This window comes from Condylostylus longicornis, unplaced genomic scaffold, assembly GCF_029603195.1.
Source record: "Condylostylus longicornis isolate FDR11 unplaced genomic scaffold, ASM2960319v2 ptg000049l, whole genome shotgun sequence".
Lineage (NCBI taxonomy): Eukaryota > Metazoa > Arthropoda > Insecta > Diptera > Dolichopodidae > Condylostylus > Condylostylus longicornis.
In genome coordinates, this window is record NW_026578018.1 from 3,486,230 (window position 1) to 3,508,771 (window position 22,542).

General features: G+C 23.0%; 1 protein-coding gene across 2 annotated transcripts in view; it reads right to left on the reverse strand.

The window, feature by feature from the left end:
• The window catches only part of LOC129611291 (fizzy-related protein homolog), a 47,529-nt gene that overhangs the window by 23,586 nt on the left and 1,401 nt on the right, over positions 1 to 22,542 (reverse strand). The window contains exons 2-3 of one of the 2 annotated variants that reach the window (XM_055524358.1): positions 21,008 to 21,442; positions 13,057 to 13,309 (exon numbers count right to left, since the gene is read on the reverse strand). In XM_055524358.1, coding sequence (XP_055380333.1) covers positions 13,057 to 13,309; positions 21,008 to 21,129 — 375 coding nt within the window. In that variant the 5' untranslated portion in view covers positions 21,130 to 21,442. Of the gene's footprint in view, positions 1 to 13,056; positions 13,310 to 21,007; positions 21,746 to 22,542 lie in introns of both variants that reach the window. The other variant, XM_055524357.1, reaches the window with a different exon arrangement.

The window sequence follows — 22,542 nt, forward strand, 5'->3', positions numbered from 1 at the left end:
AAAAATTAGTGACAATGCGTCAAGTGTCATAAAATTTAATGCATGCCATTGTATACAAGAATGAAAAATGACATGAAAAAAAAAATGCATTTTTAAATTATTGTAAAAATATTTTAAAATTTCATTGGGTTTATTTTATTTTATTGTTGAAAAATTGCAAATAAAATAAAAAAATTCAATTGAATTACAAAAGAGTACAAGTAATTTAAGTAAATTATTGATTAAATTGAAAAATGAAATTATAAGAATTATACAAAAAAGAAAAACTGTCAAAATGATTGACGTAAAAAAGTGTGTTTCTCAAAACACTCACTTGTAAAATATTACAATGGGATGACTTTAACAATTCGCTATTAGACATTTTAGAATGTCAACCAGGAACATTTATTGGTAATAACGCTAAGCCCGCAAAGTAGCAGTTTTATTAGAGAATTAAACTTTAAATAAATGAAAATAAAAACTTGCTCTTAAAACATAAACACATTTGCCTTCACAATATTTACATAAGTGCGTATTTACTTATAATAGAAACAATATTTTTAGCTTTGTATTCAATAATTATCATTTTGTTTATAAATACAAGGGAAAAATTTAAAGGTTTTATCAATTTCCATGTCATCTATTATTCTTATTGACCAAAAAACAAAAAAAAAAAAACCAGGAAAAAACTTACATATAATGACATTATTTGAGAAAATTTTTATGTATTGATTATGACAAAATACAATCATTTATTCCCAATAACAAAAGTTATTTAACCCTTGAATACATTACAAATATTGCAAAACATTTGCCAAAAACGTATAAGTATATCCAATATATCTGCATAAAGATTTATGAAAGCCATATTTTTCAGTTGATCAATAAAAAATGCACTCTGCTTTCTTTATTGTTCTAAAATCTCAAACGAAATTTCCCAGTTAACAAATTGAAAGTACTTGTGACTGAATTATGTCACCTTAGTTTCGTGTAAGCGAAGGCAATAGTAAAGTTTCTGTTGCAACCTAAATTGCATGAGTGAATTTTATAAGTGCATAAAAGATTCAATTTAGGTGATGTTTGGGAAAATTCTATCAATTTATTATCGAAATTTTCTATTAGACATTTCTTTGGCAAATGATTTTCTCAGAACAAACTTGATTCGACAGAAGATTTCGCTTGTTTCGATTAAAAGTAGAGGATGAAAATGATGTAAATATTATTATTTATTAAAAATTTTGTTAAATAGCATTCGAAATTCATAATATATGTATAAAAAGTCAGTTGCTCTTCACTAAAATTCACCTTGCACTTTACTTATTATATTGATAATAGTCATAAAGGGTTAAAGATTTCATATAACACGGCATATACAATATACAATTTTAACATAAAAATGAAATATAGACATAATCAATCAAAATATAAAAACCAAAAAAAAAAATATTATTCTCTAATAGAAAAATGGCACATAATTTCTAACAATAAAATAAATATCATAGTTCATTAACAGATTTAAATTTGAAAAAAATATTACTGTTATATTCTGTTATTTTTGTTGCCCCTCCTTTAAGCACATGCAAAACCTTTTTGTAATTTTTATTATATTTCAATATATTTAGATATTTTGACAAGCTTTCATACTTAAACAAGGTAATCATTTATCATAACAAATAAATATGGTGATATTTTAAAATTTTTTTTTTTTCTTCATCTTCCACAACATATTTTGATAGTCAATCTTCAATGATTTCGGTTGGTTTTTTTTGGATGTGTCCAGTTTTCATTGAAGAAAAAAAAATAATATTCGTAAGTATTTTAAATTTAAACTCTTCATTAAAATTAAATATAATGTAATTAATAATAGATAAATAGCCTTCCCCTTCCAGTTTTCTTTCTACTACTGTTAATTAATAAGATATGGGAAAAAAGTTGTTTTATTTTTTTTTCTTTTTGGAGAAATTTATTATAATCCCTTTTAATTACATTTAAAATTTTCTTAAATAAAGCAATTAGTAAGCCATTAATATAACTCAATTATGTTATAAGTCATCAAAGCTATAATTTTGGATTAATAGAACAGACAGGAAATCTCTTGTGCCTAATAAGCTTGTATTACTTTTGTAATTGAACAAAATTGAATTTTTGCTACAAATTTTTTCCACTTTCCTTAAATGAAGCTTCAAGTTTTTGAATTTAATTTAGTCATTTCTGTTTATCTCAATTTGGCTAATTTTTTCTTTTCCGCCATATTTCATAATTTACGATATAGGTTTACGATTACGATATTATTCTTCTATAGGGAGTCTCAAATTTTTAAAAAATGAAGTTATTTATACCAAATAAATATTCTATTGCAGAGTTTGCGTTATATCAGAATGAATTTTACTGAATTTAAGAAAAAACTACTAAAAGCTTATGAAATTGTATATCAACCGCATAATTTAACATCACTCGACAATACAGTAAAATTTTACGTGAGCATTTGCAACAAAATTGGTACCATATAGTGTTAAAAGATCCTTTAAATGTAAAGGATCTACTTCTAATGTAAATTTTTGGCAACACCAGGTAAGGGTTAAAATCAAAATTGAAATTTTTTGAATTTGTTAAGTATTTTGTGTAGCTTTTTTTCTCCATAAATCTTGGAACTCATTTTAGATATTTATTTCTTCAGGTTCGATATTTAATCAAAAACAAATTTACAATATCAAAATTCTTTAATATTACATACCAAATATTTTCAAATTAAATAAGTCTTCATTAAATTAAATAAAAAAAAAACGCTAGAAATGATCCTAATGAAGAAAAATTGATTTTATGACCTCCTCGAAAATCAATTTAATTGGCTATAAAAAATTTTGACTGATATTTAAATTTAGAACTTGAGTTTTGTTTTTTTTTTTAAATAGGCTGTCAATAGTTATAATGTCATTATATTAATCATGTCAAAATTAATTAATATGTGTGTGTATCCTGTCATAACAATAAAGTACAGAATTTTACATAAAATAGAAGAAATTGTTTTTTGCTTTTTTGTTTTTTTTACAAAATCAATTTATCTATTAATTTGACAAGACAATTTCTCATTTCAGGTGATTTTTTCTCAGAAATTTACGTTGTTGTTTTTTGTAGAAAGCGAACGTTTAGTGTTGGAAAGAAAAGAAAGGCCAGAAAACAAATAACCTTTCACACTTTAGAAAAAAAAATGTTTAGGAAAAATATAGAGGAAAAGGTTTTGTTTACGAATTATTTATTTTTTAAATTTAAATTAATTGTGTCCATTTTTAAATCATTATTTTAAAGCTTTTAATAATTTAATTAATTTTATTATTTAATTCAATAACTTTTCCTGGAAACCGACCAGTTTAGAACCGAAATATCTCTGAAACGGGGCATCGCACAAAAAAAAAACTATTAAGAGGTTATTTGAAGACCAACTTAAAATCTTTCAAATTATGAGAAAATAAAATTTTATAGGGTCAATTTTTTAGCAATTGGTCACTGTTGTGAAAATTTTAACAATTTTTTTTTTAATTTTTTTTAGTTGTTTTAAAATAGTCTAAATTTACAGCCTTAAAAACGGAAATTTTCAACTGGGATTTTGAGGGTTAAATTTTCATTTATGGCGCCCTCCACCCGAAGAACAATTTTTTTTCATAAAATTGTCCAATCTTTCTGACCTCGAGAAATTATACCACGTTACGAATTCATTTTGTATTTTTCTTTTCATTACAAAAATTTTACAGAAACTCTTTGAGAATTTTAAGTTATGAAGAAACAGATTTTCAGATAAAGAGCTACCTTCACAATTATACCAAACTAATAAAATCAAATTCAAGTCTCAGTTATTGTCATATGTGATTCGAATATTCTTATTTTAAAAATTGCGACTCAGCACAATTTAATGTAAAATTAAATGATCCCCATGTAATTTTCGAAATGTATAAAAATTTTTTAAGAAAGGCATATTGGAATTCTATTCGCAACTGAAAATTATCAAATTTAAATCAAAAAAAAACTAGTTATAGATTATTCTAGTTAAAATAATTAAGGCCTTAAATTCATTGGGCAAGCAATTATAAAAATTGAAAAAAAATTTATAACAAATTCATAAATCAAATTTTTTTTTGAGATTTCACATAGTTATCAAATTATGTATTAAAAATTGCTTTTGGTAATGGTTAATAAGCGACACTATCTAAACATAAAACCATTGATTTCTTATCTATACATACATATTATACAATTAATCGGAATTTGTTATCATGTATAAGCTATTATTATACATATTATCATATTTGACTAGTTTATCTTAATTAAAGAGCACATGATTTGTATATAATCATCATTCACCATATGATTAGACTAATTTATCTGGTTCTTATCAATATTAAAAACTTAAATACAGTTGAGCCATTCAATATTTTAATTGCACTATAAAAATAATGATTATAACCAATTAAAATTTCGGAAAAATGCTGCTTTTTATGAAAATTTTTTTAAAATTTAAGCAATATTTAAGGGTTGTACAGATCGTATATTAATAAGAAGGGCTGCACAGATCGTATATTCATTAATGCAATTTTATTCATAATGCAATTATAATATCAAAACAGCCTTTTCCTCTCAAATTTTTAAGTACGTATATACATATGTACTTAATTAAATTGTTCAAATACCATGAAATCAATTTATAACTTCATTTATAATATCTCACCGACATTTTTTAAAATCCGTCTTATATATCTTATAGTAAGTGACATGAAATATTTCATGGAATTAATTTCATTTTTTTTTTATATTTTATATTTTTATAAAAAATTTTTATTTATTTTTAAATGATTAAATTAAAAATAAAAAAAAAAATATTTTAAGAATGAAATTTTATTTCTGTTTAATTTAATTTTAGAAAATATTTTACTACTTAGTTGCTCGCGTGCTTTAAATTTTCATAAACATATTAAAATTCTCTTTAAATTTTTAAATTTATTTACCAAAATATTATTTATATGTAGATAAGGCTAGATGGGGTAAAAGTAAACGAATTTGTAAAATAAAAATTTAAACAAATTGAAATTTAACAACAGGTCCCTGGCGGGTCACTTTTCATGAACTACATTTTATAACCATGTGTTTTAAATCCCATTGCTATACTATGAAGCTTAGAACTTATGGTCTTTTCACAGGACTACATGAAATTTTCTTCCAAACTAAATAAGAAAACGCGGATTTTACATGACATGCTACCTGCTTTATAACTCTGATTTAATGATAAATTTTAACTCAATAGCGATTTAAAAAACAAATATTTCAGAAAATGAACGATTTGGAATTTCAGGCATGAAATTTATACAATTCTAGTACGTTTTCGAACCAGAAATTAGCCGATAATGTGCAAAAACAATTTTTTTTTCTGATTAAATAGGAGTTTCATTCATTATTTTTATAGATAAACAGTAATACTATGGGCTGTTTCAACTCCATTTTTCACATTTGACTTCTTAAATTTAACTCAAATTCAGATTAATCCCAGTTTACCTTATAGTTTTCGATTGAATTAAAAAAAAAAAAAACAAAAAAATTCTGTTGATTGCAATTTTTTTATAATGAAAATTGAATAATGATGAAAATATTAATGTTAATAAATGAAGAACTTGCTAATCTCTGATATGAGTGAAATGAAATGAAAATTAATTAATTTAATTTAATTAAAAAATGAGAACAGATTGTTTCTATTTTTTTTTTTAAATAAAAAATCTAATTCCGATTTTATTCTTTTGTTTTTTGCAAAACGCAAATTTTCCTTCCTTTTTGTATGAAAAAAATTTGTATGAATTATGTGCGGTAAAAACAATCAGTGGAATAAGCAAACGCAAAGCAAAACTAAAAATCACACAATTAATTTATGAATTATTCATGGAATGTAATTTTAGTTTTATGTTCCAGTTTTTTTCTTCTGTTCTTTTAAATCACTTTTTTTTTATATTAAAATAAGATGATTGTAGAAAACTAATGACAAAGACTAAACTTATATGAAGCAATTATGAAGTTAACAACGACAAGAACAACAAAAAAATTTTTATACTAAACCATAATTTTATTTTTTATAATCATTCTATCGCATATATGGAAACTCTGACCATTAACAGTAAATGTACGGATGTGGTATTCGTATTGATAGAATAAAAGCGAAAAGAAACAATAAGTATGAAAATTATTATTGAAAAACCATAACGTCCGGACAGTGAACATTTAATGTACTTACTTATATATGCCATATGCTGTCATAATTGTAATGAAAGTATTTTTGTATGTAAAAGAACGTTTTTAAAGTGAACTGAAGAGAAATGAAAATTAATTAATCGCTTAATTCATTTTCAGTTTGAATTCAATTTAAAATATGGTGGTCAGTTTATGATTTTATCTTTTGTTTTATTAATTTTTTTGAATTCTCATATAAAATGATTATTTTAATAAATTAAAATAAAAATGTATAAAATATTTAATATTAAAATTTTGTGTGGAGTACCATGTGCTCTAACTAGTGAATAAGAGTTTGTAATACAAAACTCAATACAAAAAATGGTATAGGACCTGTACTATATATAGATTATAGAACGTAAAATTAGGTAAAATGATTTTGAGTAGCAAGTGAAGTTACATTTTGCAGCATAATCTCATACAGATGAAATATTTTGCGATAAACTGCTTTGTAATTGAAAAATGCCATTGCTTAATCTGTTTAAACCATCAAAATCAGTTTATTCCATTAACATTTAAAAATATTTGCCGGGCAAATATTATGGCGACTTTTTTTAACAAAGTATATTTTGGATGTAATTAATTTTAACTCATACTATTCATTTCACTAAATTTGAACAGCTTTGTTCGTTATTCGGGCAAATTTTCATCTACATTTTCAAAGCAAACTCAGAGAATATTGTTACGTAGTTCAAGAGAATCTAAATATAGGTTGTCCTATTTATGATTCTCGAATACTAACAATATTATTCATAAGATTTTCATTAAAATTTAGAAATGATTTCTATTATATACACACAATTTTTAGTGTCAAGTCACAATATTGTCGCGTGTTTGCATAATAGAAGTACATACCTACTATAAAAATAGGTACAAAAAGTTCAAGGAATAAAAAAAATATCATTTATCATTTAATTAATTCATTTTGTTAAATTAATTCAAGGTTTAAATTCAAGAGTTGAAAATAAAACGCATAATTTAAATTTTTTCTTGTTTGTTGTGCCTTTACTTACGCACTGTAGTGTTAAGTGTGCGTATGTACGTATTCAATTTTAATGCAATACAACTCACAATTACTCTTTTTTTAACTCTTGTTCAATTATTCAAAAAAAACTTGTTTAAATATTTTGATTACTATATACTATTAAAAGTAGGCAAGTACTTGCTTTAGTCAATTGAAATATTTTTGATTGGAAATCAGTACACACACATTTAAATTTTGCAATATTATCGTATACATTCCCTTGACAATAAATCACCTTACATTTAATAATTGTATGAATAAAATTAATTTCTTAAAAATATGCTTAGATGTTGTATAAATACAAGAGCTTGAAACAAACTGAATACATAATAATGAAAACTTCATTAACCTTTTTAACCCTTCACAATTTTAGTGAATACAATTTTAAAATTAAAATTGAAAATAATTTAACGCAATTTTTTTTGTTAATTTTTATGCTTTTACGCCAACACAAATACCAATTTCAAATTTATATACATCAACACCTGTATTATAACACATTAAATGGCATTCTAAATAATTATTTGCTATTTGCTAAATAGCGTCAGGCATTTATTATAATTATTGACTTTTTCTAGCTTACTTAAATTTTCTTAAGTTTGTTTGGTTTATTTTATTTATTTTAATACTTGTTTTTCATTCATAATTTAAAGAAAGAAGCAATTTTCCATCATATTTCGAAAAAAAAATTTTTATTAACACCTTTACGCATTTTGAAATATTTCCTGTACATTGCATATACAAATGTACTTGTAAAAATTCATTCTTGCTAAAGTCACGATCTACTTAATTAATTCTAATATTTTTTGTTTTGTAAGCACTGTAAGAAAATAATTTTGAAATTTAATAAATAAAAATGAGAATAATGAAATGGGAACGGCTCTGAAGAGTTCAAAAATTATATAAAAATATTATGGTATATAGCAGGAAGAAACTTGTGGTCATATTAACTACTAAGTGTAAAATACACGAGGATAGAACAAAATTTTTTAATTATCAAATATTTATACAAATTTACAGAAAACCAAAAAAAAAAAAAAAATTTCGTATGATTCATGAATAATTTTTTTTGTTTTCCCTTGGCTTTTTCAATATGTACAAACATACTCAATTTTAATAACAACAATAATCACCTTAAATATTGGCACTTGAGTCTTTTTTTTTTTCATACACCCAACCTTTATTATCTACATGTTTTTTTTAATTTTTTATTATCATTTTTGTATTTTCAAATAATCGGGGTAGGTATTTCACTTTAGACAGAATTTTTTTTTAAGGTAAGTTTTATTTAATTTGGTCTTATGGAAAATTATGTAAATACAATTTTCTTATAGACCTAAAGATAAAAATTGGGTTTTAAACAAGAATTTATTTTATGTTTAGTATGAATTTTACTATAACAGTGGATTTTTTTTCAGTATACTGAAATAATCAGTAATTCACCCTTATTACAATTTTTTTTTGTGTATAAAAAACGAAAATCTAGAAAAGATAACGAAAATCAGTATGGGCTGAATCAACTAAATAGTATGCAATATTAGTAAATTTTTATTATGAAGGTATTTTAAAATTCATTTGTATTATACGTTAAATTGAAGTACGCAGGTGAAAAATAATTCGAAAATTTTACAGGTTATTTTACAAAGTAATAATTAATATTTTCGGTAAGTTTATATTAATCTATATTTGCGCTTTATTTTACGTGGTGGCCTAATTAAAACATCTAATTCTATAACAACAACGTATTACAATTACTGTGAATTAAATAAAAATTTATACAATTTTTTCTCTAATCTTAAAATTTTTATAGATACGAGTACGTGTTCGTTTTTTACCTAACGTGGGTACAGTAAAGTGATTAATTTGAATTTGAGATATTAGGTATACAGTGGATGTCTAAAATACATACATATGTATATTCAAAATTCAATTTTACATCATGTTATTTTTAATTGTTCGAAATTTATCATGAGTGTATAAAACCTTTTAACTTTAGATAATATTTCAAAAATTCTACGGCAGACTAGTCTATGACTCAATTAGGGCACGGCTATCTATGATATCATGTGCTAGCCCTATGCTCTTCCTAGGAGGGGAGGAAAAAAAAAAATTGTAAAATTAAGGAATTATTCCAAATTACAAAGTTCGAACGCTCTCATAATTTTGATTTTGAATTAAATAGAATATTAAAAGGGCACTTGACACTTTTATTAACCTATATATATGTAGGTCTCTTTCTAATAATATTTTTAATATCATCATAAAACAAAATCATACTAAAACGTAATTATTCAATATTATTCACTCGATTCCGGAAATATACTTAATAAATTTCGGATTTGCGGCTCGCATTCATTCTTAAATCGGTATGAGAAAATTTATTAACAACAAAAATTTTTTCAAAATTAAATAAAGTATTTTACAGGTCATTGTATTTTCCACAGAAAATTTCCCATAAGTTTTCCTCGCATAATCAATTAATTTGAAAACTTAATCAATTTATTCTTAAAATAAAAAATTGTCTTTTCTATTTTACAATGATTATTGTTAAAAATTAAAATTTTTTAACTTCTATTGCTCTAAAAATAATGTAATAACAAATAACCGTAATTATTGGAAATTTACTGTTATTGTTTTTTTTTTATCTCAGATTTTTATAGTAAAAACTCAGGAAAAAAATTAATTAAAGCAGTAAAAAGCAATGAAAATGCCAAATAAAAAAAAAAAACAAAGAGCAAAGCAAAATAAAAAATTATTTTACACTATCGTGAATTTTTTTATTACATAATATGAGCAAACATAATTCACAAGTCCAAAACTCACAACAAAAATAAATGCAAAGTAAAAGAACAAGAGGAAGACGGAAGAACAGTTGTTTGTAACTAAATAAATGATAGCCGTCGTAATGTAATACAACACAGAGACAGGAAGAATACAAATAAGTGAAATGCAATATAAAAGGTAAAAAAATGAGCAAAAAGAAAAAAAAAAACCCTTTAAATACTGACGGAACAGTAAAAAAAAAGATAAACATTAAAATGAAAAAAATATGGTGAACTTTTATTAAATAGCCAGTAAATAGCCGAACTATGACAGTAATTTTCCTCTATCTATATAGGAAAAAAGAAAATAATAAAAAAAAAACCACACGCATACAGAAAAGAATTAAAATAATTTTCTCTCCTCTCTCTCGTTTCGTCCCCTCCCTCCAACCTCATTTTAAGGTTAACTGATTTTTATGGTTGAAAGCTCCCCAACCGTTATTCGCATTTTCATGATTTTTAATTTTTATTCTATGTTGTACTTTACTTTTAAATAATTTTAATTCACTATAATTTTCTATATTTTTTCTTATAATCTCACTATATAAATATTTTAAATATGATGTTATAAAATACTTATATGTTTGTATGTGCCTATATATTTTAATCACAAAGATTTTAATTAGAGACTATAAAGTAAATGTGTAATAACGATATTTTACCCTCGTTTCGCACATAATACTGGCAAGTAAATAAGATTGGAGACATGCTTCCATACATAAATTAGGTATTGAAAACTGCTTGTACTTGAGAGGGAAATACTATTTATAATATTGTTATTTACTATGTTAAATGTATATAAACGGTTATAGTAAAAAAAAAAAGAACCCGTGATAAGTAAATAATATTACATTGTATAAAATAATGACCATCATATTATTATTCATAGCATACATATATAACATAATGCTACAATTATACACATAAATTGTGCTATTAAATATAATTTAAATAGTATGACAGTAACTGGCAACAATAATTTAATAATTTCTGTATGAATTAAATTTACACTAAAAATACTTCGAACTACACTAGCCTACACAAAGAAATCGAAGCAGTTAGGAGAAGCAATGACACACATTTAATCCGATAGATGATTTCATATTTATATAGGACAAATACAAACCTTAAAGTGTCATTATTTAAGTCTTGCGCTTCATTTTGTTTTTATTAGAATTTCCATACAAAATACCACTCCCAAATTCCCAAAATATTTGAACAGCACACATAATCTATTTAAGTTTTAAAAATTTTTAAATTTTAACTAAATTAGTAAAAATTACATAAGATGACAACAATTTCTTATACCACTGAATTAAAACAAAATATTTTGGAATTGAAATTAATTAAAATAAAAATTATCAAATTGTAATGTTAAGTAAGTATTTAAACAAAAAATGTATTGAAGCCTCAATTTGTAAACCGTACTTATAACTACATACAAAAATTTACTGGCATTTCTAACTAAAAGAGGTGTTTGAGAGAACCTAATTGCAGCAACTGCAAACAAATTATAAATACGAATATACTAAACGGGATTACAATTACTTATCCAAGTTTCAAACCAAAAAATCTAATTTTTCCGAAAGGTATTATAAACTCAAACTATACATCCACCTACATTATATAATTAATCAAAAATAACCGTTATTTTTCAATTTTTTTTTTCTCTGAACATATTTTTGTTTTTATAATTTTTCTATTGTGCTCTAGTTTCTATTTCTCTATTCTATATAAAAGTAGAGCAAAAACAGCATAAAACCAAAACAAAAAAAAATTATAAAAGCTTATAAAGAATACAGCAAAAATAATTTCCTTGAACTAGCGAAAATAAAAAAAAAAATATTTTATTATTATTATTTATCTGTACACATGTGTTTAAACAAATATACAAAATGGAATATTTGCAAAAAAATTTTTTTTTTTAATTTTTTAATCATGTTTAAATAAAAATTGAATTTTTGTTATCAGTTAGACATTAATTTTAATTTGTTCTGTTATCAATTAATTTTATGTTATTTTGATATTTTTTTTTTTAAATTAACGAAAAAAAAAATAATTTTTATAAATATATTTGCAAAAAAATAAACCTGACCCGCCTATATTTATTCTAAAAACCTTGTATTCAATAATTCTATGGGAATTTTTTTTTTATTCTCTCCAATAAACAAGCATATTTATAAAGAGAAACTGACATTGTTGAATTTTATTTGAAATATAAACGCTGACAATCGCATGATTTTTGATTATTTATTTTAATGCAAATATAAAATGTTGACCATTTAATTAAATTTATACGATTTCACGTTGCAAGAACGATCATTTTTCATATGGGAAAAATAAATATTTTTATTGTATAATCAAATTATGAAATAATCACGTTGCAATAAAGGTAAACTGGACATAGTTGTACTGATCAATTACAATGAAATGATATTAAAATTAAATAAATACAATGTTGAACAACAATTCTCTTTTCTTACTAAATAAAATTGAAAATTTTTGAATGGTTGTGATCGTGAGCTAAAATCAACCAGTATATGTTACGAGTATTACTAAAATTTAGAGAAAATTTTTCTTTGCATTGATATATAGCAAAAATATTGTTGTTGAGAGATCAAAGGACATTTTATGTTTTATTAATAGTAAATTATGCAAAGTGTATTTTCAAATTTATAAGAAAATCGATTTCTAACATGAAAATTTAAAACAACTAAAGCCTCGAAATTCAGAACAAAACACATATTACCCCCAAAAACGTAAATAATTATGACTGCGCGTGCGGTTGGAAGCTCATCAAATTAATCAACTTTTTCATTACAAAGTATAATGGGTAATTTCTGGCAAAATAAGAGTAATTACCTAATCAGAACTCGTAAAATACGAATTATTCTTTATGGTTTTTAATATTAATTTTTTACAAATTTTTCTAATAAAATAGAATAAAAATTTCACTTAAACACATACCTGTTTTGTTGGTGAATGATATTTAAATAAACTTCTTTTAGCACTTGGTGTATATGAATTTTCATTTCTTTCATCACTAACTGCTTTAACATCTTCGATTGCAGTACCAAGTAATTCATTTTTTAATAAACATGAATATGCTAAACTATCACGTACTGATTCACCACAATCACGTTGTTTTTTATTTGTTGACGGTGAATTTTCATTTGATTTACTAATTGAAGCAAAATTAGTTTGCCAATTATTATTTGCCCTGTAACACACAAAAAAAAAAAAAAATGTAAAAAATTAATCTTTAAATTTAATTTATCGTTAATTTTAAACTACTAAATTTACTAAAAATACTAAAACTAAAATAATTATTATATTCTTTAATTCGAAGGCTCTAAAACAATTTTGTGGCAAAAGTTAAAAAAATATTTGAATGCCACAGAATTTCAACTACACAAAGACTGGAAATTAAAATATGAAAAGCGGATTTTTCAAATTGATTAGGTAATATTTTCGTGATTTTTCCCTTCCTACAAGATAGAGCCAAAAACTTTAGTTCTAACGTAATATATAAAGGGATGGTTTTGATAGGCAAGCTGTAATCGAACGTTCGATGACGACCTAGTTGTTACAGATTCACAGTGATAACAATCAGAGTTTAAATGCTAAACAAAAAATAATCAAAGTTACGAAGAGGCAATCAAAGTCGAAATGCTAAATAAAATAAAATTATAATAATTGGTTTTAAAAATTTATTTGTACTCTCTAAACTGCTGAAATTTCGAAATAAGCAATAGATTTGAGTTTTCATATCCGAGTATTTATTCGAATTGTAATTTGTATATGCAATATTAACCCAATTGATAACAATAATTTCTTTTGTCAATTTTTTAACAAATTTCTTATACTATATTAAATGTTCTAAAGAAACAATGCGAAAGCCATGATACACTTGCAAAACACAAAAATTAATAATAAATTTAATAAAAATTACAATTTTTTTAACCCATAGAGCGCAATTTTTTAGAAGTAATAGCAAATTTAATTATTAACTAGAAATAAAAAATTTCAACATAAACAAAATTAATAAACTTAATTTTTAAATTGCTTCCCTGTATGCCTAACATATTGTATACTTGTGAAGTAAAAAGTACCAGATACCTTCATATTTAGGTAAACAATCAAATTTTTATAAGGTAAGCTAGAAAAAAAAGAAGACTGGTAACATCTGTCATCCCTTTCTAAGAATATTGGTAGCAATTTTCATAGTTAAATTGTAATGTTCACTTCTTATTCATAATTTTTATATTTAGGTACTAAGGATGTTGCACTCATGCATTGAATATTACGATCTTAACAAAAATATTGTTCTTGTAGGTAAGTACTTTGCACTACATTCAAAATTTGAAATGTATCATTGCCGAGTACCATATGTTTAATGATTATTTGTAAAAATTTTAATATACTTAAACAATAATATAATTTTTAAATTTACATAAGTTATAGAAATTTAGAATGGAGTTGATTAATTTTTAGAAGTAATTTTATGTATTTTATTTCTCGTACTCATAATGGAATATAATATAGCACTCCAAAATATCTGTTGCAAAACTAATCAAACTGCAGTTTAACAAAAATTCCAAATTTTAAACTTATTCAACTATTAACACTAAATTTACTTGGACTCCATAATACAGAACACCTCAATTAAATCCTAACAATAATATGATATTTTGAAATTTGAATTTTATTTCAGCCCCAGAAAAACCATACTTAGAAAATTTCTCACACGATTTCTGATTTTCAAATCACATGGCTTTTCTTTTGGTTCATTGTAATGTTGTTTAAATTGCAAAATTTTTTACAAATACAAAAAAAAAACAACGTGTGTAATTAAAGACCATTATTTTATTCATTTCCTTATTTAATTGCATTAAAATTTCCCATATAAAAATTGAAATTTGATTAAAATGTTAGGTAAATTTTAATAAAACGTGAAAAAAAGGCAAAATCAAAATTTACCCATAATTTTTTCAATTCTTATCACGTTGCAAATTTTTTTTTTTGCTTGGGTACCCCCCTTGTTTACCTTTCATTTATTCTAATTTTTGATTTATTTTCAAATTTTAAAACAATTAAAACAATAGCACGCTTCAATTTTTTTTTTTTTGAAATTTTGAATTGTGAAAGACAGAGGAAATTGAATAACTAAACAATTTGTAAAATAAATTATTTACTTAGTTTCCTATTACTTAATGAAATTGTATTTTGATTTAAAGAAATGAGAGTCTATCTATAATAAAATAAAGGATTAAATATTATGTACAGCTTGGTTATACTTAAGATGTAGCTGCAAAATTTTGAAATTACGGTCGAAATCGGAGTTCAAAATTTAAATTTATATTAAGATCAGAATCGTCGGGATCAGAATCTAAATTGAAATTTAAAATAAAAACGGAGTCTTGATTGACGCAAATAAAGTGATTGGAAAATTTACCCGAAATTAATACTTAGCCTACAAAAATTTTAAGGAATTCAATCGCTTATTTCTGTTAAAATTTAAGTTTCAAAAACTTTTTGCTTTAACTATTCAACATTAATTAAAGCTTAAACCCAAATTACGTCACTTTTTCCAGGAAATGTAAAAAAATTCTCAATTAAATTAACATTAAAGTTTAATTAATTTAATTAAAGTCTTAAACTGTTAGATTCAGCATCAAAGTTTCAGTTTGTTGACGAATTTGTTTTACTATCACATTTCATTCATTATTTTATAGAAACCCTCCAAAAAAAAAAAACAAGAAAAGAATAAAATTATTCAAATTTTTTTTTCATTTAACAATTTCTTATTTCATTGATTTCATTTCTGAATGTTTACAGTGATCGCTGTCCACCGGAATTTCTTTAAAAAAAAATCTTCCCCAAATTCAATATTTACCAACAAAACAAACCAGAAAAACTAAATAAAAAGGGGGACAAAATGTTTATATTTTTTTTTTTGCTATTTTTTATCTTCTTTTGTTTACCCACTAACTTAGTTTTTTAAAAATTTTATTGATTGATGAAAATATGTATGTATTACGCAATATTCAAGTGTTTGATGACCAACTTAAATGCGCAAACATAGAAATAAAGTTTGTATGAGTACCATGTTTAATAATAATTTAAAATTCAAATTGTAATTTTCGACTTTCTTTGTATTTAAATAAAATTTTCATAAAAATTAATTGTAATTCTGTTTATAATTCATTGTACCCTTAAAACTCTATAGCTAGTAAGAAAACATGATTTCCACATTACAATTTCCAATTAATTTAATTAAAACTAAAAAACTATTTAAGCACGTTTTGTTAATTTTTTTAAAAACATTTTATTTTTTTTAAATGTTTTGCTTTTTGTAAAAATTTTTATTGCAAATTTGTAATAAAAACAAAAAAGTCACAAAAATTGTTATTGCAATATGAAAATTACAAATTACGGCTGCCTTAATCGCTTTTAAAAATAAAAAACAAAGAACATTAAAATAAGCTATTAAAAAAAAGTATTATGAAATTTGAGTTTAAAGTGATTTTGTTGTGTCACTAAAATTATTTTAAAATTTACTGTTTTTTAATGAAATTTTTTCTAAAAATATAAAGTATTTTTGTCTAATGAGTGTTTGAGTGTCGAAATTAAGTCGAAATAAAATATAAAATGAACATAAAATGCAATATGCAAGCCAAAATATTTGCTTCATAGAAAATTTTTCCCATAAAAGACCGGAAATTATTTTTAAAAACAAATCTTTTTACTAATTACTCAACTAAAATCATAAGATTTTTTATATGTTAGCGTACTTTTTGGCTCAAGAGTTTATACTTTGTCTAATATTGGTCTAGAATTATTGATCGCTTAATAGCCCAATAAAAGAGTAATTTGTTATACGGCAACCATTTGCAAAATTTACAAGATTTCTTCTAAAAAATTTTCAATATTTTGATTTGGAATTTTTGAAAAATTTTATTCATAATTGTTTTAATGGTTAAAATGTTAAAAAAAATCTTACTTAAATCTCATTACACATTGGATGACTACAACTTTCATTTCTAAATTTAAAAAAAAAAAATTGGGTGCGTTTTACTTAATTTTTTTAATGTGAAGTCAAAAAGCTTTTGTTTTTATTTTTGTTTTTTTTTTCGTCTATCTTCAAAACGCATTTTATTGACAAATAGACGCCTACCATTTAAAGACGCTTACCATTTAAAAAATCATATGCCACTTTAAAATGATTAGACCTTAAAAATAGAATTGAAATTGGAATTGTTTGAAAAAAGAAGCATACAAAAAAAAATTTACATCTATGCGATAAAATGCGTACAGAGTGAATGCATAAATTAAAATTTTATAATTAAGAAAAAAAACTCAAATATGCCAGAGATGCTCAACATTTTCTTGAAAATTAAGATTTATACAAACGCGGTATATGAGAATTTTAAACTCATAAATGAGTTAGTAAATTAAAAGTGGACTTATTTTTTAAAATTATTTATTTAATTTAAATGAATTTCTTACCAATTTCTACAAAAGCTCTACAATTAGTGATAGAATTATATAATTAATATCCAAATTTTTATAGTTACTTCACAATAACATTTGATATTTACTTTTTAAAAAGTTTAAACTAAAGTTATAAGAACTAGAATCGATTCTAATTCAAGAAGACTATCCAAAAGAACAAGAAATAGATTTTTAAATAAAAAAAAAATGTCAATACTTTTAAATAATTACCCAAACAAAATTCAAATAACATTATATTGTAATTAATTAGAACTCATAACAATTTCCAACAATTTGATTAGAAATAAAAGTTAGAATCCAAAAATCTAATATGCATAGGGGTTCTCAAAATTATTTTGAAAACCACTCTATTTATTTTAACGCGTAAGTAGGAAATAACACCAATAATGAAGTGTAATAAATTTTTTAAATATTTAAAATATGCTTACTATACACGCATAAATTACATATTTTAAATTATTTAATACTCACGCATATGATTTCACTCTTGAAGGCCTTGAATATTTGAATTTAAAATAGACGACAAAAAAAAAACATGAGAGCTAAAAAGGGAATCAGGGGATATAAAGTGGATAAAAAACATCATATTGAATGAGCTTTTTTAATTTTTTTTTTTTCGAAATTAGAATACCAAATTGCAAATATTTGTGTACGAAATTTTTAAAAAAATTTTGAAATAAAATTGTGTTTTTATGTTATTGTGTTACAATTCTGGAACACTATGATAATTTTTGTTTACACGAATATCTTGCATTATTGGAAAATAAATTTTCAATAATTATGAAAATATTTCTATATTTTAATTTTTCAAAATTACTAAACAATTTCAAATTTTTAATTAAATACCTTTTTTCTGTACTTAATGCCAAAAATTAAAAGATGTCATAAATAGACCTAATAATTGAATATAATTAAATACAAAAATATCACACACTTGTTTTCATCCTACTCTTTTTTTTGTTTTTTTTTTCTAAATGAAGGTGGATGAACTACAATAGGATTATTAATTTTATAAAAATCATTTCGATTTGAAAATCATTTTTACATACCTTAATTTGTTGAATTTATTTTATGAAATGATTTTATAATTACAAAAAAAAAATGAAAAACTTATTTTGTAAATCCTCTAATTGAAAAATTTAGCATGTAATCAAAATGTTTTGATGATTGATTTAAAAAAAAAAAAAATTGCTATTTTTTTGTTTATTTTAGGTGTGTGCTGAGGGATTTAAAAATTTTTAAGCCTTACTTTCATAAAATATTTTCTTAATTAAAGTCTTTTCAAGAGAATACAAGAAAAGTTGATAAAGTTTTTAAAAATTCAAAACAAAAAAAAAATTGATCCAATCCTACCCACCCTCCCTTATCGAATAATTTTTAGGAACTTTTTTTTTTTTTTCAATTAAAGTATTAAGTTTTGAAAACTGGATCACTGTAGAAGAACATCTCTACTGATCAAATATCTAAATCTAAATCTGGTAACATATAAAATAATACTAAATTTTCAAAGACAACTACTCTTTTTTATTTAAACTTAAGTACCTTCATTAAAAAAGATTAATTTAAAACAAGTTTATTTTACTTAATTGTTTGTCATCAAATACTGTTCAAAGAAACTAGCCTAAATCTTCATGATATTAACTTAATACTTATTAATTTTAACAGCAATTGAAATGTTAGCTTTCACATTTAAATACCTATTAAATAATTAATAGTACAACTTTTGAGTAGTATAACACTTAAGTAGATGTTATATGCACAACTGGTTATTAAGTAATAATCAGTAAAAAATAAAACTTTCATTAGTAATTAACAGTTTTTAAATAAAAGTTGTAATTAAGCACACCCTTTACATGCAAGACCTTAATTATATAACAAAAATTAATGAAGACATTTTAAATAAATATAAGTATTAGAACTCAAAAAAACTTGCAGGTTAGCTAGTAACAATTAAATTAAAATAATTAAAATTTGCAAAAACGTCATAACTACTAGTGAAAGAATTTCACACCATAAAAATTAAAAAAATTAATTTTTTATTCTCGTTATTGAACACTCAATTAATTCAAGTGTAAACAAAAATTTCAGAAATTTATTTTTTAAATTCATAAATAATTAGTCTTGAGAACTTAATGCAAAAATTATTTTTATCCCACAATTAAAAATTCAAATTTTAAATCTTTAAAGAACTCGTTAAGGTACTGAAAGACAATAAAAGTCATTCCATTTTAAAAAATTAATTTTAAATATTAACTATAAACTAAGACCAAATTATCTAAATTAAATGCATAAATGAATTTTTGTTTTTAAATTCAATTGAATATTGAAAAAACTATGAATAACGACTCACTGCTTATAGATAAACTAAAACAAAAAATTAAATTAAATCGAATTAAGTAAGTCATTAACCTCATTTTATGTTTCTTTTTCTTTTTTTTTTTTCTCATTTTGTCATTTTTAATTCATATTTTTAAAACTTATTTATACATATGCATATATTCTTATACATAGATATTTTAAAATATAAAATGATATATAAATAAATTAAAAATAAGACAATTCAATGATTAATATTTTAAGAAATGAAAAACAATAAAGAAAATATTCCGGAATATCAAAAATAAGCCAAGGCAAAAATTTTTCTTTAGGAATTAAAATATGGAATTTATTTTAATGAAAAGTTTTTCTATATGAAAACCTAAGTACATATATGTATATTATGCATATAATCGTACATTTTTCATGTGTGTTCTGGGCAAATTTCCAAAAATAAAAAATTTGAATTATTAAAAGTTATTAACTAAGAAAATAAAATGATGACTAGTTTAACATATTTTTATATAGCAAATTAATCAGCAAATATAGCAAATTAATCATATTCGAAAAGCTAATGCATAATGAAAATTTAACATAACTTCAAGTTTATAGTTGTTAAGTAACCAATAACAATTTTGACACATGGACATATTTTAATATTGTATTAGGTTGTATCCTAACCATTAGTCAGCAATGATTATTTTTAAATTTTATTTCTCTTACTTAATTCTATTCAAGAATACTTTTTATTAACATACTTTTTTTGACCTGAATAATTTACAAATTGAATTAAAAATTTTGAAATGATAAACAAAGTTAAAATAATTTGAATTTAAAAAATTTTCATTTATGTACGTAATTAATACATCAATTTTACTTAACTTAACTAAATAAGTGGAATATAAACATTTTGTCAACTCCCAATCAAAACTATTGAATCCCGAGTAGGATTTAATGTGTATTTCTTGTCTCACAAAATTAAATATTAAGTAAGTCTATTTCTTAAATTTTTTTGATATCCGAAAGGAATATCACAACTACATAATTTATCTAAAAAAGACAACTAGTTAAATAGTTTTACAATTACCTGCAAGGTATAAATCGATCCAGCGATGTTGATGTACTAACTGCTTCAAATGAATTATATAAATTTTTAGCAACTGGACTATAATGTACTAAAATCCGTTTCTCATATTCTGATGTATACATTTTTGCTTATTTTATAAATATTTTTCCTCTAATTTTTTTATTTTATTTCTGTTTCTCCGTTTAATTCACAAAAATTTAATTAAACAAAAAGAATATTTTACTTTCTTTCTATTTTTTTCTTCTTCTCCGTTTCTTGTCTTGTATTTCACGTGGGTTTTGAAATTATTACAAAAAATTCATATAAGTATATTCATATAAAAATGCTGATGAACTTCTTTAAGAATGTCCAAATTTGGAACATATAAGTTAGAATAAATTAAGTTCGTCACAATTGAGTTACATACGTATATGAGTGCTCGTAAGTATAGTTGACCTTTTCAAAAAAAAAAAAAATGATTTGAATCTGCGGAAAATTTTGAAATTTTTCCAGTTTCTATTTGATATCAAAATATATATATGTTAAGTGAATGTATTTCCAGAATTAAAATATAGTCTGCAACCGGGGTTCAAAAAATTTCTTATAAAATATATAATTTTTTTTTTAAATAATTCAGTTAAATATGCAACTATGTAGTTATGTACATATGTTTTTTACTTCGATGATTTTGTTTTTTGTTAATGATGAAGTGAATAATTTCTTCAATAGAAACCAAATGACTTATTTGATGATTTATTTCTAAAAATAGATAAAAAAAAGAAGAGAAATGAAAATAGATATTAGAATTGTATATATGTAAAAAAAATATAAATATCGCAAAAATTGAAATATAAAATTATAAAAAATTTTTGGTTTAAAAAAATAAAAACTCAAAGTAATTTAGATATAGGTTCTTTGTTATTTAATTTTGCTCAGTTTGTTTGCCCATATACCATTGTTTAATGATTAAATTATGATTATTTTTTGTTTCTAGTTTAAAACATAAAATGCAAAAATGATAAGAAAATGATTTATTAAAATCTTGCATTCTTTGCTTTCATGATTAGAATAGAATTTATGTTTAAATGTATGGTTTACTTAAGTTATCAGTTGAAATTCATAATTACTGTTTATCTGTTTAAATTTATAATTACTGTCATTATCTGTTCATTATTGCTGTTTATTACAATTTTACTAGAAAACAATCCCTTACATAACCTGTTTGTTTTTTTAGGTTTCTATAGCTAGCAGAATAGAGTGTGGTGCATCTAACACTAAACGAAAATTTGTGTTATTTTTTAAGATTTTCTTATTAGTAAAATTAATTATAGAATTTTATAAAAATTATTACTTAAGTCATACAAAAATAGGTATACCTACCTAGCCAATTTATCAATAAATTTAAAACACATTAAATTGAATAGGTTTACAAAAGAAGATACATAATTATACAATAACATAATTATAAAATCAATAGTTCTAAGTTATAAAGAAAAAAGTTCTAAGTTATAAAGTTAACTTACTCTCTGATAAAATACAAGTACTTAAATATCAAA